At 47.2% G+C, this 27,556-nt stretch overlaps 1 protein-coding gene across 2 annotated transcripts in view; it reads left to right on the top strand.

The window, feature by feature from the left end:
- The window catches only part of HPS5 (HPS5 biogenesis of lysosomal organelles complex 2 subunit 2), a 1,306,927-nt gene that overhangs the window by 999,739 nt on the left and 279,632 nt on the right, over positions 1 to 27,556 (top strand). For both annotated transcript variants that reach the window (XM_069623788.1, XM_069623787.1), the window contains exon 18: positions 5,983 to 6,138. In XM_069623788.1, the coding sequence (XP_069479889.1) occupies positions 5,983 to 6,138 (156 nt within the window). The remainder of the gene's footprint in view (positions 1 to 5,982; positions 6,139 to 27,556) is intronic.

Genomic DNA, 27,556 nt, shown 5'->3' with positions numbered 1-27,556 from the left:
TTGTGATTTAGTGGCTGGTGTGGTGAGTTCTTTGAACATCGCGAAGAGTTCTTTGGATTCAGAGCTTGCATTAGTAATTCTTTCATTATAAGAGACTGACTTAGCTGCGATAATGGCTTTTTTGTATGGGGCGGTGATTTTTTTGTAGGAGGACAGGGTGACTGGGAGGGGGATTTCTGCCAGGAGTTCAATGCTTTTCTTTTCTGTGAGCGGAGTTCTTTGAGTTCAGTGGAGAACCACGTATATGAGTGTTTAATTGTTATGGCTTTTTTTGTCTGTAAGGGGGCGATGGCATCAACAGCAGTGCTTATGGTGCTCTTGTAGATATCTGCTAGCTCTGACGGGTGAGATGACTTGGGATCTGTGGAGGGGGTGTATAGGTGAGGTATAATCTTATCTTTAGTACGATTTTTTGCGCATGTTGCCAGTGCTGGGGGGATAGGGTTGGGCTTTTTTTTGTTGGATGCGATGGGAATGAAGAAGTGAATGAGGTGGTGATCTGACCATGGAGTCGGGTGATGGAGCTAATGTCGATGTGACAGTTGTGGTTGGCTACCCAATCTAGGATACAGCCTTTGTTGTGTGTAGGTGAGGTTATTTTTGGGTCAAAGCCTAATTCTTTTAAGGCTAGCGAGAGAGATTTAGCTGGCTTGTCCTTTTTGTCGTCGTACCCTAGGTTAAGGTCACCTAGAAGGATGCTTTTGGAGGTGAGTTTTAGGTTTTCCGTTAGGCGATGTATGAGGTTCTCATGGAACTCCAGTAGTGGGCCAGGAGGTCGGTAGACGAGGTTGAAGGTGATGGGGGAGTTGGGGAGAGGGCAATTTTTATAGCTAGGGAGTCTATGGTGTCACCTAGGTTAGAGGTGATTTGTCTGGCTCAAGGTGATCTTTCAGGATGAGTGCTACCCCACCTCCTACTGGCGAAAGGCGGTCTTGCCTGATGATGGAGTAACCCTGTGGGATGACAAGGTTGAGGGCTGGCCCTGCAGCGCTATGAAGCCAGGTCTCGGTGATGGCTAGGGTGTCGAGGTCCAAGTTAATTAGGAGTTTGTGAATTTCAGTGACATGGGCAGGGATAGATCTAGCATTGATAAGGGCGCACTGTAGGTTGTGTGTGTGTGTTGGGATGGGGTATGGGTGGTGGTGAGTGGTGCAGGTGAAGCAGGGTTGGGTGGGTGCGTCAAGGCAAGTATAGGTGGGGATGGTTTCACCGAAAGGGCTGACGTGGTAGGAGTGTTGGGTGTGGTAGGTGGGGCTTGGTGAGCGATACTAGGTATCTTGAACAGAGACCCAGAAGTTGGTTCCTGATGTTGGTGGGTCTAGTGTAGGAGGTTATGTTAGGTAGGGGATGATGTGCTGTGGTGTTACTTTCTATGAAAAATGATGGTAGGAAGTAAGGTTAGCTATAGGGTTGGGGTCAAGGGGTATAAGGAGAAGAATATGGGTGAGAAAAGATGACTAAGTGAATGTTAAAAGAAGTAAATGTATGAAAAGATAAATGTAACAAAGTAAATGCATGGCGAAGTGAATGCGGAAGTGAAGACATACATCTGTGTATACTTACTCTTAATCAGAAAGCAAACATTACATAAACTGACAATTCCGTGTCTTCGAACTTCAGATCGCAGTAAACATAAAGAGGCTGCTGGACATGTGCAACTTTAATACAATGAGCGATAGGTCTAGATTGTACTGGGGACCTTGAAAACCTCTTGCCTTGAGGAAGACCTGTGAGAGTGGAAACACGTGTCGACTGATTCACTTATTCCTCAATTAAACTTCATTCAATGTTCACTTACTGAAATTTCTATGACTATTAATTAGGATAACCAGCGCAAGACATCTGTGTGCAACCATTACTAATGTTTAATGAGACCATACAGCAGTGTCCAGTGACTTGTGGTAGCATTTATTTGTTGAAGAGGTGAAGTGAATCAGATTTCTTCTACTCACACTGTTCCCTTCGCCACAACTACAATGGCAGCAGCGTGGGTTTTAGTTTTGGCTTTGCAGTGATGCATTGCCATGATGGATTGAGGGTGTAGGCTTGACTGGATTGGTTAGAAAACAAAGAACTTTTGGTGGAGTTGCAGGCTGTGGCCCACCTTAGCAAAAGGTGCTTGGCACTGGCACCAGGAGGGTGCTAGTGGTGGGACATACACACTATATGGAGGTATTTGGAGGGGGTAATTTCTAAGGGATAGTTTGTAATCACTGCAAGGCAGTCAGTGAATCCCACTGCAGGGTGCTGTGCTAGCGGCACTTTAAATGAGTATTGTCAAAGCGGTTCCACTGCACTGAGCTGTTAGAAGGACTTCACACCATGGGGTTTGCATCAACAGGCTATTGCTGCCTGGAGGAAATCAGCGGTGGTCTTGCTGCATGGGAGAGGTCATGCTTAAACTGCTTGTTGAAGTTATTACTGTTACCTCACGGACAGGTTATTTTGTACCTATACTGCATGTTGGGGTCATTACCACACTTTTACACTGGGGATTTGGCTATGCTTCCTGTTGTGAGCCCTATCCATTGGGGGTGTGGGGGTCTAACATAGGGGCATACCAAACTACCGATATCCAGTGTGAAGGCCATCTGGCCGCGTGATAAGACCATACTTAGACCGTCTGATGGAGGATATAACAATACTGTCTGCTGGGGATATACATGTGCTATTTAAAAAACTGTTTTTATTGTGTTCTTTGTTAACCAGTAGCCTTACAAATACATGATTTATAACACACTATTATTTTTACATGTGGGATACACATGTATTGTATTGTATTATATTGTATTTGGTTATTTATATAGCTTACTTTCTCCACTTGTGTGGCCTCAATGTGCTTTTTTTTTGTCGGTTGGAATGCCCTCAGTGACTGTAGTCAATGTGGTCGGAAATTCTACGGGGTTTAGCTTCGGAGATGCATGTGTGCATGTTGCAGTTCTAGGACTTGGGTGGCTGGCAAGGCTCGACTAAGCGGCACCAAGAGAGGCCAGGCACATGGGTGGGTGCTGTTGAGGGTTTGAGACAGATTGCTATTGTTGAGAGAGTCTATGTGTGGCCAGCTATAACAAGTTCTTTTTGGGTGTTAGTCGCTGTATGCTAGTGGCAGAGGTGTTGAGGTACGTCAGGTGTTTCAGTCTGGACGGCTATGTGTGATGCTAGACCGGATGTCCAGGTCTAGATTTGAGAGTCCTATACCAGTGAGGCCTAGGTTTCACAATGTAGCAGGTTTGACCATGAAATAGACAAAGATGGAGTCTACACGTACATTTGGGAGTCCTGTATATTGCGAGAGACAGGCCTAGCTTTCACAATGCAGCAGGCCCCAGCATACAATAAACAAAGATGGAAGCCACACCCAGACCTGAGAATCGCGCCCGGTGAAAGAGGCCCAGGTTTCACAATGCAATGCAGCAGGCTTAGCTATGCAATAAACAGAGATGAGGGCTACACCTAGAGTCGAGACTCCTGCAAAGTGGGATATAGGGCTAGGCTCCACAACAAAGCAGGTTCCAACCCTTTAATAAATAGAGATGGAGTCTAGGTTTCACAGTGCAGTAGGCTTCAGCGTACGACAAACAGAGGTGGAGGTCACACCTAGACTCGAGAGACCGGAACAGTGAGAGAGAGGCCCAGGTTCCACAGTGTTGTGTAGGTTTCAGTATATGATAAACAAAGGTGGAGGTTACACCTAGATTTGAGAGTCCTGTATAGTGGGAGAGGCCTAGGTTTCACAATGTAGTAGGTTCCAGCATATAGTAAACCAAGATGGAGGCTACACTTAGATTTCAGAATCCTGTGTAGTGGGAGGGAGGCCTAGGTTTCACAATGCAATGCAGTAGGTTTTGCCATGTAATAAACAGAGATGGGGGCTACACCGAGACTCGAGAGTCCTGTATAGTGGGCGAGAAGCCTAGGTTTCACAATGCAGTAGGTTTCAGCATATAATAAACAAATACAGAGGCTACACCTAGATTTCAGAATCCTGTATAGTGGGAGAGAGGCCTAGAATTCACAATGCAATGCAGTAAGTTTTGCCATGTAATAAACAGAGATAGGGGCTACACCGAGAATCGAGGGTCCTGTATAGTTGGAGAGAGGCCTAGGTTTTGCAATGCAGTAGGTTTTGCCATGTAATAAACAGAGATGGGGGCTACACCTAGACTCGAGAGTTCTGTATAGTGGGAGAGGGCCGAGGTTTCACAATGCAGTAGGTATCAGCATATAATATGGTAGGTTTTTATAATATATCAGAAATAGATGGTTTGTTGTACCTAGATTTGAGAGTACATTTGTAGTGGGAGATTGCCAGTATTGTGAATTCCCTAGGAGAGCAATGCAGGTGAACATTGACAGTAAATCTTAATAACAGTTCCATCCCAATGTCGCACCTTCTAGATGTGCCTCAAAGGCTAAACTAACAGTTCTCCAGAGGTGTGACGCATGCTAATAATCAGAGGGGGTAACTAATGGCTAGCATTCACAGTTCTGTCTAGTTGTTAAGCTGGTTAGTGTAAACATTCTGGCCTGATATATTTTAAGGGTAAGAAGAGTGGCAGGACTTCTAGAGTACAGTGATTGCTGTGCTCCCCGCCCGTGCCACACCTACCTTGGCTGTAGCTGCTGGTTGATGGCTGGGCATTGGCTTCCCTTGCTGACACCTGCAGACACTGTCTGGAGCCTTCTCTGTAGGAGCTGCCATTTGCCTCGGGCCCTCAGCTGCAGATATATAGCAATAAGATATTTATGCATCCCGTTGGCCAATGCAGGTGCTGCGGGGTGGCGGGGGCGGGTATTGGAGGAAGGAAACTTGGCCTAACAAATGGCGACTGTACTCAGTAAAACCAACCAATCCGGGCCCGGGAGCTGGCTATGTGGGTGGGACCGCAGCAAAGCAGGAAGGGGGGAGGGGAGAGGCACGAGGAGCGCGCGCGGTGCAATTATGGCCTTTAAGAATTACATAGGGGGCTGGTGGCAATAAACATGGGGGTCAAGGGCCTTACCTGCTGCTTGGTGGAATCATAATGCAGCTGAAGGGTCCGAGTGTAGAGGGATAGATGCTCAATATTCAGCACTCTGTGAGACCAGCCAATCGGGGGCCGGCTATGTGGGTGGAACAGCAGCAAAGCAGGAAGGGGAGAGGCACGAGGAGCGCGCGCGGCGCAATGATAGCCTTTAAAAATTACAGAGGGGGCCTTACGTGCTGCTTGGTAGAATCATAATGCAGCGGAAGGCTCCGAGTGCAGAGGGATAGATCCTTGATGTATAGCACTCAGTAAGCTCAGCCAATTAGGGCCTGGGGGCCGGTTATGTGGGTGGGACCACAGCAAAGCAGGATGGGGAGAGGGGAGAGGCACGAGGTGCGCGTGCGGCACAATTATGGCTTTTGAAAATTACAGAGGGGGATGGTGGAGATCAACATGGGGGTCAAGGGCCTTACCTGCTGCCTGGTGGAATCATGATGCAGCGGAAGGCTCTCAATGCAGAGGAATAGATCCTCGATGCTTAGCGCTCAGTGAGCCCAGCCAATTAGGGCCTGGGGGCTGGCTATGTGGGTGGGACCGCAGCAAAGCAGGAATGGGAGAGGCACGAGGAGCGCACGTGGCGCTATTATGGCCTTTAAAAATTACAGAGGGGGCTGGTGGCGGTCAACATGAGGTATAACGGCCTTAACTGCTGCCTGGTGGAATCATAATAACATGTGTGCTATATGACATGATTCATAACGATATTTCCCAATAGTGGAGTGGTGACACCCACACTGCATGATGGTGGCATTATACTTATACAACCTCTTAGCGTTTACATCCATACAATGTATGAGCACAGCTTTTCATAATACAAAAGCCAAAACTGTTTGCTTTGTCAAAGCATGTTCAAGTGCTATGTATTCAAACCTTGCAAGGGTTGTGTACCAATTCTCTTACCTGTTCATATCATTCTGTGATTTTGTGTTTAATATTAGTTTCTTTCCCTTTTTAGGATGTATGAGAAGTTCGGTGAAGCGGCAGTGCCTTACTTCATCAGGTTTTATCCATCTGTTTTACCCTCCGATGTTGAACAGATTTGTCAAGGACATCCTGATCACTTTTTATCCTACTTAGACAGTCTTGTCAAATCCAAGCCTGAAGATGACAGGTTTGTAGCACATGCAAATATGCGTGTTTTTACCACTATTAGTTTTGTTTATAGTCTAAAAATGTTGCCCAGTTAGAAAGCATGTTTTTATTAAAAACTTTAAACTTAATTGGATTTCATCGTAAAGGGTAAAACATGCCTTTTCATTTTAAATCGAAGTCTCGGCAAATTGGTGGAAACGTACTACTGATGGAAGCTGTGTTGTACTCAAAACAGTGAAAAAGCTTAGAACATCTAACATTGTAAGGTTATGTTTATCTTCTTTATGTTTTACTAGCAAAACGCATGAACGGCTTCAGTAGACAGACAACCATTGTTGAAAATCAATGACCCTGTAGGTCGCTGTTCAGATTCGCTTATCACTTGATGTGCTTTTGACCTGGAAGTAAACTGCACTGAGAATGGGCGCGTGCGGCTGGCTGACGTACACCAGAGCAGATGTTGGGGGAAGGCGAGAGAGTTTGTGTGCTCATTCTGTGCTCTCTCCCCTCCATCTGGGATGTGTCCTTTCACCCGTTCTATTTAATCTTTACTTAGCTGATTTGGGGCAAGATTTGGACAGATGCAGGCTCTTCTCACCAGTGCTCTTTGGTTATAGTGTACACTGGATAACCTATGCCGACGACATCCTGCTAATGAACTGTACCAAAGTGGGCACATCTTGTGAGTTCGTCTTTTTCTGATATACTGGAAGGAAAATGCCCTAATAATAAACACAGCGAAGTTCAAAACATGAACTTAAAAGACCGGAACTAAAAGCACGAAACTTGATTGGGTGTTATGTGGCCAGCCTATTGAAGACATTCGCAAATTGTGTTATTTGGGTTTTCAAATCTTGGCTTCCCCTGGGAAATATAGAATGACTAAGTATATTATCGAAAAGGCACTCAGATGAAATATTTACATAATCATTATGGGAAATTTAATTAAAGCCTGTAATTAAGTTCTACGAGGCAAAAGTAGTCCCAAGTATATATTGTGTTCTGGAGATACATAACCAATCGAGTGAATACAATTTTGATTGCGTTGAGGGCCTTTTATGGAGAGGCAGTCTGGGTCTCCCAAAATCAGTCCCATTGATCGGGATAAGGCATCAATAGGACATCGTTTTTAAAAAAAGAAACGTATTTCTATTGTCATTTTTCAACATAACCGGCACTCATGTGCCAACATTAACCATGTCTCGCAACACCCTCCAGTAGGTGACTACATCTATTTAAGGTATTACTTTCTTGATCTCAACTCCACAAGTATCATGTGCAAACTTGTACCACAAATTATTTAAAAGTCTCATCACATCTCCCGTTCAGTGTCTGGTCCATGTTGAGTTTAATCACCTCTTTGTGGTTAGCGCCCCAGTGCTTTGTGTCTCTCTTGCTTCCTCATACTCTTAAGTCCCGTCCCCTTTCCTCCATACTGCATGGGCGTCCCTTCCAAGGGATGGGAGACAGAACCTTTTTCATCAGAAAAAACCTTCTTCCCCTTTAAATTTAGAGGCGCGTGGGGGTGCGGCCCAGGGAGCATGTGCTGCCCTGACTCCGCCCTCTGATGCCACACTCCAGTCCTCTTTTCCCAGTCGACGGGAACAAGCTGCATTCATCAGCGCTCCTGGGATTGGCTTCGGCCATGTAATTCCACGCACGGATACTTCTTCTCTTTGTGTTTTTTGTCTTTCTTATCATTCAGGTACTCGGTCCTCAGGTGTCACGCTCCTCCCCGGCGCATGTCGACTTCCATGCATTGGGACCACCACCAAATAGATTTCTTGGATCTGCATATCTACAAGACCGGGGATCGACTAAAAACTGAGTTGTTTCGAAAACCCACGGACCGCAACACTTTGTTGCACTTCCAAAGTTATCATCCGATGGGATTAAAGTACAATTTACCTTACGGACAATTTTTGCGTATACGAAGAAATTATTCAGACCTGGCAAAATTCCAACAACATGCGGGAGGACTAACCCAACGACTTGCAGAGAGAGGCTATCCAAAAAAGGCCATCAACCAAGCCAAAAAGAGAGCCAAACATACACCTAGAGAAATCTGTTTGGAAAACAAACCGAAAAAAGATTTGGGAAGACTGGTATGTGTCACCACTTTTGGACCTTTGAGCCTATTGATCCAGAAAACCATCAAGAAGAACTGGCATTTGGTGAAACACCCCGGCACTCTGCACAATGTGCCATGTTTTGCTTTCAAGAAAAACAGAAATCTAAGAGACGCTCTAGTACACACCTTCATAGAGCCACCCCCACAAACACAGAACACACTATGGGATGTACCTCCGATAGTTGGACATCACAAATGTGGTCAATGTGTGGCATGCCCTTTGACCCTACAAAAGAAATCTTTCGAACATGCACAAGTTAAATGGATAATGAAAGATTTTACAAACTGTAACACGAAGGGTGTCAAATATGTAATACAATGCCCTTGCAAACTCCTCTACATAGGAAAAACCACACGTGCCATCAAAATGCGCATCTCTGAACATCGTTCCTGTATCAGGAACAAGGTAGCAGACAAGCCCCTAGTAGAGCATTTTATCAGTAAGAACCATAGTGATAATGATATAAGATGCTTTGTCCTCCAAAACGTGAAACCAGCAAAGCGTGGGGGGATCTGAACAAAACGCTGACCCAATTAGAACAACGGTGGGTCCACAGACTTAACTCCGTTCAGGCTGGTCTAAATGTGTCAGTTGAATGGAAGTCTTTCCTGTAATGACATGTGCCCAATGATTGAGTATGAGCTATGAACTTCTTAACACTATGATCATTTTTCATTTCCTGAAATGCAGAAGTCAGTAGACATTATGGCACTCTGTGTGTTTTTTTGTTTTTTTGGTCAATGTATGAAATCACCTACATGAAAAACTATACTTTCTTTGTTAATTCCAAATGTTTTCTGTCATTATGAAACTATGTATTAAGTTTACAGGCGACACGCCCTAATTCTCACCCTCTCGGGCTGTTAGTAATACAATACAAACTGTCCACTTACTTAATCATGTTTTTTTTTCTCTGCTGAGATTCCTGAGACACATATACATTTTGTGATCCATGCCACAACATATTGAAATGAAGTATTTTCGGTAATCACAACCTCATGGGGCCATTAGCTATGTTGTTTCAGAGTATAAAAAACCAATGCCACTCCGCAATGCTTACGGTTGCCATGACAATATTGTCTAAATTAACTTTTTAGACACGCGTTGACACTAATCACACCCAAAATTGATTGAGCTTTTTTTGTGCCCCCCGGATGGAGCAGAATCCATCATTTTGTTTCCCACTCGATCCTAGGGCCATTCCAAGATGGCCGACATATAAATACCTACAGGGACCTAGCAACAGCGTTACCAACGCTTTGCAGTCAGGCCCCTGCAGTCTCATCTGTGACTCAGCAGCCTGAGGAGCTCCAGCTCGTACTTTTTTGCAGACATGCTGCCCATGCTGCAACCCTCACAGGTACTTTAAAATAAACCCTGCACTTACTGCTATATATATATGAGACAGTTGTAACTAGGTAACCACACTCACCTTCAGCCATATATATTTTTTAGCTGTGCAAGCCGTGTCTATTTCCCACTGATACCACCCTGGATCAGCATTTTTCGACCTCCAGCGAGAGGTAAGACTTTTTTCCCTGAACTTTTTTTCATGCCTTTTTAAACGGGGACATGTTTAGCTTCAACCTCCCTTTGCTTCTCTCGTTCTGTTATTTGCAACAGGATCATACAGAGACCAGCCCATGCAGCTAGCAGATCTCAAATTTAGCGCCTGTGAAATCTATTAACCCATAGGTAAGCTATGTGCTTTTTGATTTTACATCAATCACACGTGATTCACTCAAACTAAATAATTTTGGCTCAGACACCCCCCTGACTGTAGTCTCCTTCCCCTGCAGCACAGACGTCAATCTACACAGAACACCGTCCTGATGAAGGTCGTGTTAAAGAAGAGGCACACCTAGCCCACCTAGAAACGGCTGAAACACCTGGTGTAGACGCACTACTCCCCCCAAAACTACAGCACATTAATGCTGTTTACGCAAGAAAAATAATTTTGTGTACCCACCATTGTTCTATGTGTTTTCCACAAATGTTGACTTGAATATGTACACTGTAATATGTGAATTTCTTGGCAAATCCTAATAGGAGTCGGGTTTGTTGCACACACACAATTTGGAGATTGTCCCAAAAAATGTTTTTTTGGCACTGTGTGTTGTAAATATCTTTCTGTTTTTTTTGTCTGATTGTTCTGTTTTAGCACACCATTTTGATGTCTTAATTTCTCTAAATGTTGGATTTATGTCTTTTTGCACACAACTCTAATATAAAAAAATGAGATTTATCTCTACAACATACTATTGAAAAGTGATTCCTTCCTTAGCAATGCAGAGTTTGATAATACATGTGGAGGTGTTGTTCTGAGCCTAGCATCCTTGGACCTATTCATTTGTATCTTTTGACTTCCACAGGGTACAGCAGGTGTCCTGCAACAGACTTCCCAACTTCAGATCCCCACACCCTCTGCCTACGTTGCCTTGGCCAAGACTACGGCTGGCAAGCTTGTTCAGCGTGCAACGCCCTGTCATCAAAATCGCTAAAGAACAGACTAGCTAGCTAGAGGGAGCTCTTCCAGAAGTCACCTCCAGAGGACCTCAAGAACTTCGTGAAGCGTCGAGCCAGGCCCAAGGTAGGGCCTCTATTTTCCATCACACTCCACAAGGGAAGACTCCTTCCCAAGGACTACCCTGCGCGTGAGGGACCGCTCAGGTCCTGTTACCAGCATGTGCAACGAGGCTGCCTCAGCTACCGGCCTTCGGGCCGAGGGATCCTTGGATTCTCCCGTTGACAGTGTTGAGGGACTGGAAGGTTCTTGTACCGGATTATCATCCGAGGGGCTCTGCCCTAATACTGACAATATGTCCAAGGGGGTGCCTAAATACAGCTCTACCGACCCCTGGGTCGATGGTGTCACACCTACCGTGTCTCGGCCCGAGGGGCAGGGTAGGCCTTGTGATCCACAGGCAAGAGTCTTGGAGGAGGCTGGGCCCATTGAGCCGAGCAACACGTTGCAGGCAGCTCGACTAGATGGCCGCCGTGCTAGACAGAGGCACCTGTCCGACGCCATTCCAGGAGTCCGGCGAAGAACGAGTGTCAAGGTGGGACTGGCCTCAACCAGGTACGTGGCCTATAGCCTATCCTTTTTGCTCAGGGCAGTTTCCCACTGCGTCCATACGGGCAGGGTATGCAGGGTATGCAGCGGCTCCAGCAGCCCCCGGCTACCCCGACAGTAACCCCTACCCGTCAGTAACCCCTACCACCTCAGGTCAGTGAAAAGGGGTTCTTAGAGAGGTTCATCTGGCTCATGAAGTCACCTCGGATGGGGGTTATCCTCAAGGACGCCATCAGGGAAGTCCTGCCTACCATGCTAGTGGAACCACAAGCTCCTCCGCCTGCGCTCCCAGCCCCAGCGCAGCCGCTGCCTCCGGCTCCCCTGCTGATTCCAAGGCGGTTCCGTACCAGCCTTTGCCTCTTCCTCAGCCTTTGGTCCCCGTACCCCAGCCTCCGGCTCCAACTACTCCTCCACCTCCGCAGGATCCTACTGATCCACAGGAGGAGGATCCTGACACACCATCCTCAGCCAGGGCCTTCCACGAACGCCTTGCAGGTCCGGCGGGAGTACCTGGGCCTATCTCAGCCCGGGGTTGAGCAGCCGGCAGAGGGGATTCTAGCTGTCCTCGCACAACGCCCCTCTGCAAAATAGGGATTCCACTGCAAACGATGTAGTCTACCTGGCCAAGAAGGGTTGGCTCAAGCCCCACTCTGTCCAGCCGGTCAATCGACGACTGGATGCCAAGCACAGGCAAATGGAGGGGGATACACTCTTGCTATCGGCCCATCCTTGGCCTCCTCCTCGGCGACGCTGCTAGGCAAGGAAGAGAAGATCTTGAAGGCGTACGGGAAGAAGCTGTATTCCAACGCATCCTTGCATCTTCGCCAGGCCAACGCTGATACCATGCTGGCTGCCGCTAACCAAAGGTTATGGCGGGAAATTGCGGACTTCCTCGCGGAACTCCCTACGCAGAGCCAATACCGTTTTAAGGTAGGACTGGCTGATGCCAAGATGGTGGCGCAGGACCTCATGGAATCCACCGTGGCCCATATTGACACCTCTGACCGTGCCATCTCTGTCGCCACGGACATGAGAAGGACAGCCTGGCTACAGGCAACGAAATTCAACCCGGACGTCCAGGAACGCATTTTAGATCTGCCGTTAGAGGCGAGAGACCTCTTCCACTCCTCCACGGAAAAGCTGGACAAGAAGAAAAACTGCTCACAAACGGGCAAGTCTTTATCCATCTTGACAAAGACCACGCCCAAGTCATACACCCAGTCACAGCAGCACTCCGACAGGGGGCATACGTACGGAGGGTTCTACGGCTTCCAGGAGCGGAGATCCAGGCAGCCAGACTAGCAACAAAAAGGGGGTGGGGGTAAGGGCTTTTTCCAGTCCCCTCTCCGCGACAGCCTCCGGGGGAAAGAAGACATGACACGTCCCTCCGGGTCCACGTGTCTCCAGTGGGGGACAGGCTTGCTCTCCATGCACATTTCTGGTGCCAGAACTTCGCGGACCCCTGGTTCCTCTCCGTAGTATCCACAGGGTACTGTCTACCCATCCAAGCCTCTCCTCCCTCCTCCCCCTCAAGTTGGGACAGCAACTCTGCTGGCAGAGATCCGGTCGCTTGTAGAGAGCCAGGCAGTGGAGAAAGTCCCAGCCTCGCAGCGAGGCTTGGGCTTTTACGCCATTAGGAAGAAAAATCAGGTGGTCCTAAGAGTGATGCTGGACCTTTCCACCCTCAACCTCTCCTTACCCCCTACAAAAATTCAAGATGGTTACGCCAGCTTTTATAACAGAGACATTGTGCAAGGGAGACTGAATGTACTACCTCGATCTGAAGGATGCATACCTACACATCCCCATTGGGCAGCCCCATTGTTCTTTCCTACAGTTCATGATCATGGGCTACCATTTTCAATACAAAGTCCTTCTTTTTGGCCTCAGCTCGGCCCCCAGCGTCTTTACCAGGCTCATGAATACAGTGGCTGCCCTCAGAGCGCTGGGCCTCCACATCTACCTATACCTCGATGACTGCCTCGTCAGGGCTACAGCTCCAGAAGCGGTTCACCGCTCTTGCCATGCCCTTATGAACACACTGCACGATCTGGGCTGCTCACGCAATCTCAAGAAGTCGCAGCTGCAGCCCACGCAAACTCTGATATTTTTGGGCCTCATCTGGGACACGTGCTCCGAGAAGGTATTTCAGTCAGAGGACAAGATCTCGGAAATCAAGAGGGCCACCACCCACTTCCTCAGCAGAGAAGTGACCTCGGCATGGTGGTACCAGCATCTCCTGGGCCTCTTGACGACGCTCCTATTAGCCGTCACACACACGAGATTGAGGATGAGGAGGATTCAGCTGCACTTCGCGGCCTCATGGAACCGGAGGCGGGGCTCTCACTACGAGATGATCAACGTTCCCCCATCTCTCCACCTGGACCTAGCATGGTGGTCCAGGGACTGCAACCTACGGACGGGCAAGCGCTTTTGGCTGCCACCCCGCAGGCCACCATCACCACAGACTCCTCGCTCCAGGGCTGGGGAGCCACCCTGGATGATCTCTCGGTCCACGGCACCTGGACACGACAGGAGCAGGAAAACCACATCAATTGGTTAGAGCTGAACACCATCTTGCTAGCGCTCAGAGCATTCCTACCACTTCTCAGGGGCAAGGTGGTCCTCATCCAGACAGACAACTCGACAAGCATGTCATCGCGGACCTACCAAATGCCTTGAAAGTTACAAAATCTTTTCCAACTCGAATAAATGGCCAGCAAATCAGCTAGGCCATTTCTGCCAACGACTTGGTGCTGATGGATACCACTCAGATCGGGCTTCAAAGACTATTAAATGATCTTCAAGTTTATAGTTTATTTCCACCAAAGCGATCTTGAAATAAATGCTAAAAAATAAAAAATTGTGGCCTTTGGTCCAAAAGCCGGCAAAAGAAACAGGACATTTAGATGGACAGTTGATGGAGAGCCACTTCAGTCCACACATTGTATACGATACCTGGGAGTCTTGTTTAATAAGTCAATTCGAGAATGAGATTGGTCATTCTGTCACTCCGTATGAGAAAATTTGCTTTACAGGGAGTGAAGCTGCACGCAGCTTATGGAAAGTTCACAATGACACCAATACTGCTGTTCTACTTAAAAAATGTTGTTCCAACTTTACTTTGGAAGTGAAGCAGGCTGGAACATAACTCAAGGCTTCTGGACATACTTAGACGGTGTTTTCTGGCGAAAAATTCGAAAACTACCGGCTAACATCTTCATGACAGTTATCCGACGAGCTGTGTCTGGATTCTCTGCATTGAACAGTGCTGTGGAAATCAGTAGCAGTGTTGAGGAAAATGCGCCTATCAAATACGGCTGTGCCCTATAGAATCTTAGCAGCTTCCAACAAAATTCCACACTCCTGAACCTTGCTGATGTCGATATGGACACGGCTCTTTATAATCCACAGGCAGCAAAGAAAAAGTTAAAGAGATGGAACTGGATATAAAACAATGAAAAACGTGATGAATTAGCTTTGTCTCTTTATTTTGGAACGGCTGCATGTGGCGTCGACCAGTTGCCGCAGTATTTAACAAAATTTCCATCACGGCATCACAGAGACCAGTTCCTGAGATAAGGCTAAATGCTTATAAGACCAAGGAAATGTTGTTCCTAAAGCATGACAAAGAAACTTCTAACAATCTGTGTAGTTGTTGTCTTGTCTCAGTTGAGTCATCAAAGCACTTGATTACAGAATGCTTAAAATTAAATTCCAAACGACTAATTCATCTCAGCAAATTTGTCCCCCAAACTGGTTATATGCAGGATTGGTGGTTTTTGATGTTGGCCGGAAAAAACACTAACTTAACCTGTGCTGTGGTGGATTTTATGGATGCAATAATGGCTCCCTTGTAATGCAGACGAGGAGTAGCATATGACTCTTATATCAGATGTTGGGGGTCTGCTGACGAAGAACATGATCATGATGACGAAGACGATGATGCTTTTGATTATGATGATGTTATTAGTAGGATTTTTTGAAGATATTTTAGGTTGAAGCCAAGAGGCTTGAAGTGAATGTTGTTATGTGTAATAAAATCTTGTATAAACTATATGTTACAATAAAAATAAAAAAATCAAATTACGAGTGGCAGCTAAATGAACTAGTCACTCGGGAGATCTTCAACGGGTGGAGTCATCCCCAGGTGGATCTCTTTGCCACCTGGCACAACAAGAAGTGCCCTAAGTTCGCCTCCTGGCAGGGACAGGGCCCCAGCTCCCTGGGCAACGCATTTCTTCTTCAGTGGAACGGCACGAGGGCTTGCACACAACGCTGATTCACAGAGTGATTTGCAAGATCAAGGAGTTGTACCAACTCAACATCATTCTTATAGCTCCATGGTGGCTGGCAAGGCCATGGTGTTCGGAGCTGCTTAGCCTCTCGGAGTTGCCTCCGATTCACATCCAGATGGGCCCAGCACATCTTCTGGCGCAGCAGGGGTGCAGTGTCATCCACCCCGCACCACAGAAACTAGCCCTCATAGAGTGGTACCTAAGCAGGTAATGCTGCAGCACCTCAGCCTATCTTAGGCTAATCTGGAAATCATACAGGGCACAAGGAGCAAGGCTACCAGGGCCCATTATAAAAGTAAATGGACCAGATTCTGCGACGGGGCAGACTGCAAGGAAATCGACCCACTGGCATGTACTTTGGACAATGTGCTCTCCTTCTAGGCACACCTCGCCCACTCTTGTGTGCAGGTGGACACCTGCCGTACATACTTTGCAGCCATTGTGGCTTATAGGAACTCAGAGGAGGGGATCTTCTCCTTCTCCAATCCTATCATCAAGAAACATCTGACGGGGCTCACAAGGCTCTACCCGTCTGTCAAGAGGCCGCACCCTGTGTGGGACCTCAACATAGTTTTGGGCGCACTGGCGCACAAACAGTTTACGCCAATGGTGTCCGCGGACATCAGGCTGGTCACCAACAAGGCGGCCTTGCTAGTCGGCCTCACCTCGGCTCGTAGTGTCCCCGAAATACAGATGCTGGTCGCCTCGGAACCATATATTACCTTTCACAGGGACAAAGTAGTCCTGCAGAGACACCCGGCATTTCTGCCCAAGGTGCCATATGCTTTCCACTTGAACGAGGAAATAGTCCTTGGCACGTTCTTTGCCGATCCCAAGGACGAGGCTCGGAGAGTGCTGCACTGCCTGGATGTCAGACGTGCCCTAAAATTTTTCTTGGACAGGACCAAGGGCTTCCACAAATTGGACACCCTGTTTGACACATTCGGAGGCTCAAGACGAGGCTATCAGGCCTCCAAGGCCTCCATATCCCGCTGGATGGTCTCGGCCGTCAAGGAAGCGTACTAGGGCCAGCACAAGCCGCTTCCAGCCAACATGCACGCCCATGCAGTCAGGGCCAAAGCAACTGCCATCGTATTCCAACGCCATGTCCCTTGGCAAGTCATAAGCAATAAGCAGGGCGGCCACTTGGGCCACTCTCTCTGCTTTCTGCAAGCATTACTGTTTGAATGCCGGCTCTAGATCTGATGGGGCTTTCGGACAGGTGGTTCTCAGGATCCTTTTTGCTTAAGGAGGGTCTCCTCTCCACCCTGGGGATACATTCAGGTGTAATCGCCCATGCAGTATGGAGGAAAAGGGATGGGACGTTACCGTAGTGACTAACTTAGTCCCCTTTCCTCCATACGTCCACCAACCTCCCCCCTAATAATACTAGTGTCATTAGGCAATGTTAAATCTATTCTAAGGATGTCGATACCCTGAATTCCAACCCTTTGAGATCGAAGGAATTTATTAAGAGAAGGGACTGGTCTAGGACCATTGAGGGGGTAAGGGCAGCTAAACTGTCTACTAACTTTTCCCTATATGACAGACCGAGAGCTACCCTTCCTACCTATCTGAGACAGTTCCCAGATCCTAAGGCAAAGATAAACTTTCTTCGATTTAAATTGAATATCCTGCCGACGCAAGAAATATTGCATATTCGTGATAAGTGTGTGTATCCATCGAATATATGCCAAGAATATGATGAAAACGTTAAAGAACCTATGAAACATCTAATTCTATCTTGCTCAGGAACAAGGGATTTGATTCAGGGGCGATTGCAGAGGTTCTTTGATAGAGGGAGATGGCCCGATCCTAATGATTTTTGGGAAAGAATAACTGCTGGTAATTAAGTTTTTCTGTCAATGGAAATAGTGAGACTACTTTAAGTTTTAAAATTAGTTGATTTTGTGATTGTATAATTTTGTACTAAGGAATGTTTCAGTTTCTTTTTTTGATATACTGTGTAAAAAGTCGAAATTCTGTTTGGCTAATATGAACAATAAAAAAAAAAATCTATTGTCGACACGTCAATGGGGACTGAGGCGTGGCGCCAGAGGGCGGAGTCAGGGCAGCACATGCTCCCTGGGCCGCACCCTTGCGCTCCTCTAAATTTAAAGGGGAAGAAGGTTTTTCTGGTGAAAAAGGTTCCGTCTCCGATCCCTCAGAAGGGACGCCCATGCAGTATGGAGGAAAGGGGACTAAGTCACTACGGTGAGTAACTTGGGTGTCTCTTGGGGGTTGTGATAAGTCACTGCCTGTCTCTTGGGCTTGCTTAATCAGGTAGTGTATGTAGGGGCTTCATATGTCTTTAGTGCCATGTTGGATGCGCATTAGAGAACTATATCCCATTTCTATGTCATTGCAATACAAAATATCAACTCCCATTTTTTCCGGGCGGAGCCCTTCGTCTCCTCTTTTAGGTTGAGGCTCATTAATACCGGGGCATGGTCTGAGAATGTACGTGCAAGGATCGCCACCCCTGTGACCATCCCCATCAGCATGTATAAGACCAAGAATAAATCCAGCTGTGACGCTAAGTTGTGGACAGAGGAGTGGTGTGTGTATTGCTGTGTTCCTTGGTTCCTAATCCTTCATATTTCTCCCATGTTAAGCACATGCCCTACAATTTGCCAGTCCCCTTCGGTAGCGGGTGATGGGTTCATGCCCGCATTGTATTCCCCTGCCCAAACAATCACCCCTGGCGTGAGCTTCCCCAAGGGAAGATCGATCCATTCAAGTGTGTCTACTTTGTCTTGGTTCGGGCCATAGTAATTGACCAGCATATATAGTTTGCCTTGTATAGTTGCCTGCACCACAAGTCCCTGCCCTTTCTCGATCCTTAACTGTAGTAGTCTGGCAGAACCCTACTGAATTATAAATGAGAATGCAGACCCCTCTTGCATACGAGGAATAGGAGGAAAAATATTGATGCCATCCCCAGCTTTTCCCAAATTTTGATTCTATCTCCGATGTTGGGTGCATCTCTTGGAAGAACGCAATTCTCACCTGATGCTTTGCATATATAACAGGACGTTACAACACTTAGATGGACGGTTCAGCCCTTTTACATTCCATGTGATGCATTTAAGCGACCCTGGCATTGCATTCCCTTGAGAACAGACCCATTATGGATTTCTTAATCTTCGAGCAGTCTACCCACATGACACCTTGATGCTTGCCGTGATTGAGTTCCTCATGATTCAGCTGTACCTTAAGACTCATAACTACCCCTTTGTCTTTACCTTATCCACCCCCTCCCCCAACCTGCCTGTATATTGAACTCCCTCCCCTGCACCCTACTGATCACCCCAACATATAAGCGTCATCTCCCTCCCCCTCCTCTTCTCAAACTTAAGCTTCTGCATGAGGGGTAGCTTAGTGTCCAGTCATCCACCACACCCTCTCTCTGCTACATTGACAGTTGTGACCCGGCTGCCCTTGGGTCAAACTGCCTACTTTAGAACATGCATCACCAATGTGTAAGGCTATGCCACTCTGGGTGCAGTGTCACCCATTATTTCCTCGCTGTCTGGGGTTTTGTGGTTGTAGTTCAAGAAAAGCGTTGGCCTAATCCAGAGTTTGGAAATAAATTGCTCGCCTCTCATGTTCTATCCGTAATTTGGTTGGGAACAGCATAGCCTAGCGGATGCCCCTTTCCCACATTTTCTTCTTTACTTCTATGTACTTTCTCCGAGATGCTTGTACCTTATCTGAGAAGTCCGGGATGAGTCTGATGGTATCTCCCTTGTAGGTCACAGTTCCCTTTTCTCTGGCCTTACAGAGAGCAATGTCTCTGTCCCGGTAGTTCAGCATGCGGGCTATAATCTGGCACAGTGGGGCTCCGGGAATCGGTTTCTTCCCCCTTGATACTCAGTGCGCCATTTCCACTATAAATACTGCTTTGAAGTCCTCGGTTCCCAGAGACTTGCACAGTATCTCTTCTACCAGGGGTTCCATGTATCTCTGCTCCACCGATTCAGGGACTCCTACTATTCTCAAATTATTCCTCCTGGACCTGGACTCTAAGTCCTCTTGCTCATCAGTCAGCTTCTTCAGGGCCCATTTCACTCGCGTCATTTCTCTGGACGTGGACGAGGATTCATCTTCCACAGTGGACACTCGCCCCTCCACTTCATCAAGTCTCTCCCCTTGTTTATCAAGGCGGACCTGCATGTAGTCTACCTTACACGCGAGAGTGTCCATCTTCCCGTCCAGCGACTGTATACTGTTCTGTAGCTGGTTGAACATTTCTTTAATATCTCGGAACGCCCCTGAGGGGTTCTGGGGAGTGGGCTGAGCATTCCAGTACATGGATTCATCCATTGATCTGTGGTTTATAACTTGGAAGGGAGTGTCGAACTGTAATTTGGATTGTTGTTTGCCTCCTTTGCCCGCTTTCGACATCACGATGATTGCCCCAGGCCTTGCTGCCCACACGCAATTCTCCAGTCTTTATGTGGGTGCTGTGCACTGCGTCCTGTGCCTTCTGTGTCTTGCTGTCCTCCTGGTGGCCGTGTTATAGTCCCACAGCGCCAGGGACCAGCCGCTCCAGCAGCCAGTAGTCCATTTTCATTGTCTAGTGGGTTGTTTTTATTGTAGCTTCAGTGTTCTGCCCTCCTGGGCTGATCTTTGGGTTTCGCGGTTCCCCCTTACCTCCTTGTACTCTACGGGGTGTCACAGGTCTCAGTGGATAGGGGATGTGTGCGTGTGCTGAGGTTTCTCTGCTAAGGGTGGATCCCCTCTCTAGAGTCTCCTAATTGGTAGCGAAGCAAACACTGTCCACAGCACCACCGCAGTTACCTCCCTTATTATATGTTCTCCGGGATCACCTTCTTGCGATATTACCAACCTCTATTGCTCAACATGGTAGGAGAGGGAACACAAGGGGGACGCCTCACGTCCTATCACCCACTGTAATGGTGTTACCCCAGGACACGTGCAGCATAGTAGTATTTACCAGTGAGTTCCACCGGCTCAACCCCAGCTTACTACGCTCGTTCTTGATGGGCGTGTTCAGCACATTACTCTCCTCTTCAGTTGCTCTCCTGTCTGATGCTGTCCGTAGTGGTGTCTCCTCTCAGCCCAGGTTGCAACGGCTCCAAGTGCTCGCCTGGAGCACCTCTTCTCCCCCTGCAAGGCTCCTTCGCTGTTCCCCAAGTGTTTGCATCTCTGGGGGTTGAGGACCATGTTCATGCGTCATTCTCATAGGTTAACTGAGGACCATTCAGTGTTGTGTGTGTGGCAGCGTGCTAGCAGTGTCTCTGTCCGGGGCTGCCCTCCCCTGCCGGTGACCACAAGGGCTCAGCACATCCCTGCAACTGGTTGTACAACAAATCCTCTGCAGGTCTCTGTTAGATCTATCCCCAGCGTGGCTGGAGTCACCTTCATTGTTTGGTGTGCTTCCGCCCCACTGTTGTGGGGTACGCAGTCCAGGCTCCTTTACTTCCTGCTTCAGTGCTGATCACTTCTCATCAGGATTTTGACTCTGATTACATACGCTCCCACGTTCCTCCCCTGCGCGGGGGATGTTGGTGTCTTGCTGCCGTCGATTGCGCCACGTCCTTCTCGCTGAGGCCTTTGCTGATCACCTGTTGTGGTCTAGCCGTCTCCGCATTGGCGTCGTCCCGAGGGACGTGGCTTACTTACCCTCTTCACGAACTGGGCAAGCTTTGCATCATTCCTGCCTCTACTCGCACAGGCACGGCTAGTCTGTCGCCTGCTTCCGCAGATCCCTGCTTGTCTTAGAACAAGTTGTGGATGGTGCTTCCCGCTCTGGCTGTCTCCTTCTCGAGTTTGATCGGGCTGCTGTGTAGAGGGACCCAATTCCAAATTTTACCCGGTTGCGGGTGAGGCAGTCACCCAGCTTGGCACTGTATCTAAGGGGTCAGGCTGGCCGTGAAACAGCAGGATTATGACTGAATTGGAATTAGGTCTTTAGGAGCTCACAGGCTCAAGGCCATCTTGGCTGGGCTCTCTAGCACCCCCCAAGTCGGCATAGCTTCTATGAATAGCAAGGTGCTTTGGAAAAGATTACAGCTATGTGAGAAAATGTGTAATCCTGTAAGGCCTTTTCACACGCCACATGACCAAGTAACCTTTTTTGACTTCTTTGGATAGTGAGTGCAGACGAAGAGGCTGCTATGCTTCAATATTCTGCAATGAAATTCCTATAATACTCAGTGAGGCCTAGAAAAGCACTCACCTGGATTTGGGTTGTGGTTGTGCCCTGTCTCGTACATGTTGTACTTTACTGGGTAAAGACTGCATTTAGCCCCAACAACGTTATGCCCAAGGTAGGTCATTGAGCATTGGCCAATTTGGCATGCGTTATCCTTTATGGTCAAGTGGGCCTGCTGAAGAGCCTACAACACAATCCCAATGTGTTTCACAGGTTCTTTTCAAGTAGGGCTGTAAACTGCAATATCATCTAGCTATACCATGCTGAAATCATCTAACCCATTAAGGACATGGTTCACCAACCTTTGGGAAGTTGCAGGTGAATTCTTTAACCCAAAGGGTTTGCCAGAACTGGTAAAAGTCCCTTTGGTGTTGAGAATGCTGTCTTCTCCTTGGCATTTACAGTCAAGAATATGTGTTAATGGCCTGCAGTAAGGTCAAAGTTACTGAGGTATTTTGCAGCACCCAGTTTGTCCACAAATTCATCCATTTGTGGAAGGAGATGTGTATCTGTCTTGGTGACCGCGTTAATAGCTCTATAGTCCATGCAGAACCACAAATCTGTGGTGCTTGCCTTTGGTACCAATAGCATTGGACTGGGCCATGGACTGTTACAGGACTCTATCGTCCCTACATCCAACATCTTGTTGACCTCAGACTTGATGTGTGATCTCACCTTGTCTGATATTCTATAATTGCTACTTTTTGTAGGCACACTATCTCCACTATCAATGTCATGATGACACTAAGGTGTTAAACCTGGTATAAGTGCAAACATGGGGCAAACTGCATAAACAAAGTCTGCATCTCGCCTTGTTTCAGAGTCAGTTGAAGGGACAGTGTTACACCCTCAATGGAGCCATGTGAAGGGCTGTATTTGAAGAGATCAGGGCGAGGTTCAGATTCCTCTTCCTCGCTATCTAAAGCCAGAGCAAGGGCTTCCATTTCACCCTCGGGCTGAAAGTTTTCAAACTATGTACATGGAGCAATTTAGGAGACTGAATGTCTTCTGAGGCTCCACTAAATAGTTCACTTAACCTACTCTTTCAACTATCCGGTAAGGACCTGTCCATTTATCCATTTATCCTGCAAGGCTCTAGCCCTTATATGATTCATGATTAGGATTTCTTGGCCTGTAGTAAAATGAACAAGTGAATCTTTTTGGCCATGCCAATGTTTCACCAGTGCTTGTCCAGCCTTCATCTTGTCATTGGCCTGAGCCATCAAAATGGTCATTCTCTTTCTTAGTCCTAAAACATAGTCCACCACATTTGTGGTTATAGAAGTGGGGGACGACTATTCTTCCTTCACGATGACTAAGGGTCCCCTGACAGTGTGACCAAAAAGAAGTTCAAAGAACTAAGACCAACCCCTTCTTTAGGTACCTCACTGTAGGCAACAACTAAGCCGGTAGCAAAAGGTCCCTCTTCCTCCTCTGGGGCAAGAACTCCAATCATGCTTTTGCGAGTTCTGTTAAATCTCCCAACTAGACTATTGGTTTGTGGATGGTAGGCAGGTGAAAATGTAGGTCACCCCACACTACTCTCACATGGCCTGCATATTATTAGGCACACAGTTTCTGCCTGTGTCGGACACAACTTTGTTAGGAAAGCCAACCCTAGTAAAGGTGTCTAATAATGCTCTATCAATTGACTTGGGAGTCATGGTTTTTTAGTGGAATGGCTTCAGGATATCTAGTGGCATGATCAACAACCACAAGATAAATCTGCTGCCAGGTGATGTACGCAGATCAAGGGAACCAACAATGTCAATCCGTGCCCTCTGAAATGGTATACCCGCTACAGGAAGTGGTACCAGTGGAGCCTGAATCTGTGTTCGACTTTTAAAAAACTGACAAGTAGATCAACTCTTGCAGTGACCTTCTATCTGGAGCCCACCTGAGGCCAGTAGAAATGCATGCGTAACCTCTCCTTAGTCCTCTTAACACCAAGATGAACTGCAAAGGGGACTTCATGGACCCACTGAAGGAGGAAGGGTCTCACATACTGAGGGACCACCAACCTCCTATGGCAGTCTTCTATAGTCTGTAGGTTCACTTTACAGTAACCCATTTCCCCAGTAGATTCTATGTTTCCCATCAAATTCACCCTCCAGCGGGGAACTGGCCTCCCTCCTAGGGCCTTCCAGAGATGGACATTCTCTGACCTGGACTAAATTCATCTCAAGAGGGTCCCCCTTCTGCAAGTAAACCTTGCAGCTCTGGGTGATCATGGGGATTGAACACTTCAGACGACCCTTCTTCCTCTTCAGGTTCAAGGGTCTGGTCAGTTACCTCAACCTCAGTTGTAGGTGAGGTAGGGGAGAAACTCTTCTTCCCCTTTTTAGAAACATTTGACTCCTTAGACTAGGGTTATCCCTTGGGCTTAGGCTTCCCCTTAGGCTTGACTATGGTAGCCTTCAATGTTTGAGACCTGGTACGTGGTAGTTCTGCTGTATCACCGAGAGGTCCTACGACCTTGAAATAATTTTCCAGCAGAGCTCTACCTAGAACTTGCCTCTGAACACTTACAGGAAACTAACTATTCCTCCATTTACTGCTAGAGTAATTGGCATTACTGTGAAGCTAAGAGGCGGACCGTCAACCAAACTTGGTGGGCCTCAGAGGATCAGGGGACAGAGCCTTTGAGTTTACCAGTGTGCAATCCACCACCGTCATTCTTGCTCTAGTGTTCCTGATTGTAGGCGTTCCTACACCACCTACCAGCACAGCATCTTTCAAATACGACTTGGTATTGTCAGGGATGGATGCATATGCTTCAGCAGCTCTAGGTTCCCAGGATCCAGGGACACTAGAATTGCTTCTGATCCAACACCACGGGGCAAGGTGTCAGAAGAGAGACGCTCCTGTAAGTATCCCTCCCTCTTCATAAGGAAATGTCAGATTCATAGAATTGACACCCAAGGTCTTATCCTTACATATGGGATCATCCTTCACAAGGTCACTTTCTACACAGGTAACACAGGCTCCTGAGGACCTTTGTATGTAGGGTGGCTTTCTGAGGAAAAAGTCTTGCTTGGATGATCAGTCCCACTAACCTTTATATTCTCTCCATGTGACTTATTACCCTTATGAGAAACGTGTGTGCCTTATTGGATGCAGGTTTTTCATTAGACCCACCCTTTTTCTCTTTCTGCCTTTACCCTTCCTCATGCTTACTAAAAGCACTCCTGTCCGTATGAGACACCCATCAATCAGTAGCAATGGCCATTTCCTTTGAATCTAAGTCCTTAGAATCTGCAAATGCTGTTTAAGCTCAGGACAACTAGAAGCAAACATGTGTTCATCAAGCATAACAAGATTTATCATGTCAAGTGATTACTTTATGAACTTCAACCCAGCCACTCAAGTTCTTCAAAGAATCATTCACATAAGTTGTCCACATATTATTCTCTTTTTTTCTTGTGATCTCTGTTGGGATGGATTTCTCTTTTGGCAACTTTACTTACATTGTTTCTATGGACCCCCAATCTTCTTGCTTTGTGTTTGAACATGTTCTGACTTTTCAAGGGGAAGTAAAGCACTCACGGTCACTTCTCCTGCCTTTTGCTCATTTGTTATGGGGAAGCTGATTAGTCCTTCAGACTATCAGTATTGGGAAACTGTTTCCCTTTTTCTTTTTACCTTTTGCATTTTTGTAACTTTTTAACATTGCGCACAGTATCTTACAATGCAGTGCAATGTGGATACTGTTGTATCACCCTTTTTACACTTGAGATTTTTGGTTACTTTTATATGTGCCTACAGACAAACTAGTGGCAGAGATATATTTCTACAATTTTTGTGTTAATTCCAGCGTGTACATTCGTGTCTAAAGCGTGTATGGCTACTAAACTTGACTAGTGCCCTAAAATGGCCACACCACAAGAATTGTGGTTGTTCTTTCACCATATTGTTGTTTGGCCTTCTTCCTGCCTTGCCAGATCAGGAAATCCCTATAAGGTTATGCACTTGCCCGGGAAAGCTGCTGCTTTCGCATGCTAGTGCTGCCTTTGTGTGTGTGTGGCCCAGGAAGTGTGTGGGGCTGTCTGGTCCCACTCCACATCTGTGGTGCCAGAGAGTCTGGGTGTGAGGCATGAGTGAAACCAATAGTTGTCGCTGATTGGACAATTACTGGCTGTTTGAATGGTGCAGATCCATACCATTGGTGGATTTGGACTTGCTTCCATGCTGGATTTTGGATAAGATGACGCCTCCTGCAGCCATTTCTGGATATCAGCTTTGGAGCCAAGAATCCCTCGTAGAAGAACAGCTGACTGAAGATCCGAAGAAGAATCCTGATGAGGCCTGGCATCCCTTTCTGCATCTGGCCCGTGGAGCCCTGTTGGACTACCTGATCTGCGAAGGCCCTGTGCAGTGCTTCAACCCCTGGACTAGTGGGATCAACTCGTCTCGAAATGTTCTGGAGGATCCAGCCACCCAGAGCCTTAGGAAGTGTCCCTGTACCACCCAGTGGACTGACCATTTCTCGCGTGGGCTACATCGCCAGAACTGTCACTGTTCCGCGTTTGCACCCAGAATATTGGTGATCGCCAGCTTGTGGTATAAGTCACCTTCCTAACGAATTTCAGCCTCCCAACATCAAGGGATCCTGTCCTGGAATGACTCCTACAGCAGTGACTGGAAGAAACAACTGCCGTCATCTGTGTGCAGTGGCCGTCGCTGGAACTCAACTTCCACCATCCTGTGAAGTGTCCTGAAGAGGGTTGCATCAGTGAATTTTGCATGTCCCCATTGCTAAGGGTTGCACTCTGCTCCTGGACCTGACCAGAAGAATCATTGCACCCACATCTATGAGGTGACAGTAAGCTCATCAATTCAAATGAGAGCCAAATGTCCAAATATAATATTTTCTTGTCTTGGGGTATAAAAGGGACCCGACAGGTGTGAAGCAGACTCATGTTGCCTCCCAAACTGCCATCAGTCCAATTTAGAAAAAATACATTTCTATCCCGCATTGATCATATATAAATTGACGATGTCGAGTAAAAATCAAGACTGATTGCTTTGGATAAAGCATTTAAATAAGCATGTCTTTTGCAAAGAGCAGATTATTGTGTACCAGTAACCACAAGGTAATCCCTTTAAGAAGCTTAGATTGACTGATCCTTGCAACTGTGGGTTCGGTCATCAGTGCATATATGCTTTTTCCCATAATATACCCAGAATGATGGAGAGTTATGGGTACTTGTATTTATTGAGACTAGATCTTTAGTTGTAAGGTAAAGGTTCTGATTACGCCAATCCTCTGGATCTGTAAAAATATCTTTCACAAACTGCATACTTTTCGCATTAGGACCACAGGCAATGTGGGGGAGGTGGGGAACAGGTTGAGAGGCGTCGCTCAAGATGGCTGCTTGAGCCGAGATCTCCACTGATGGCGAGACATGCCGGGGCACGCAGCAGCTTATACAACACTGCCTGCAAGGAAAACACCTTTCCCCTACCTCCCACTGAGCAATGTCCACTCTGTGGGGAAGCATAGAGATGTGTCAGCAGCTTGTGGAGGAGTGGAATGAGCGAAGGCCTGCTGACCCACGGCACAGAGGCTGACATCCATACAGCGGCCCCAGTTCGGAGCAGTGTGGCGGCCAGGAGGCTTTGACAGACTGGATGTAGATTAAGGTGCGGACAACAGGTTCGGGGTCAGAACCAAGCTGTCTGAGTTCTCGTTTGATGCTTGAACATATGAACTAGTAGGAGCCAGTGACATTACAGGAAGCAGCGGACGCAGC

The sequence above is a fragment of the Ambystoma mexicanum genome, chromosome 11 (assembly GCF_040938575.1).
Source record: "Ambystoma mexicanum isolate Mex_15411 chromosome 11, UKY_AmexF1_1, whole genome shotgun sequence".
Taxonomy (NCBI): Eukaryota; Metazoa; Chordata; class Amphibia; order Caudata; family Ambystomatidae; genus Ambystoma; species Ambystoma mexicanum.
Note: the sequence above shows the minus strand (reverse complement) of the source record. Positions and strands in the feature narration are given on the sequence as shown.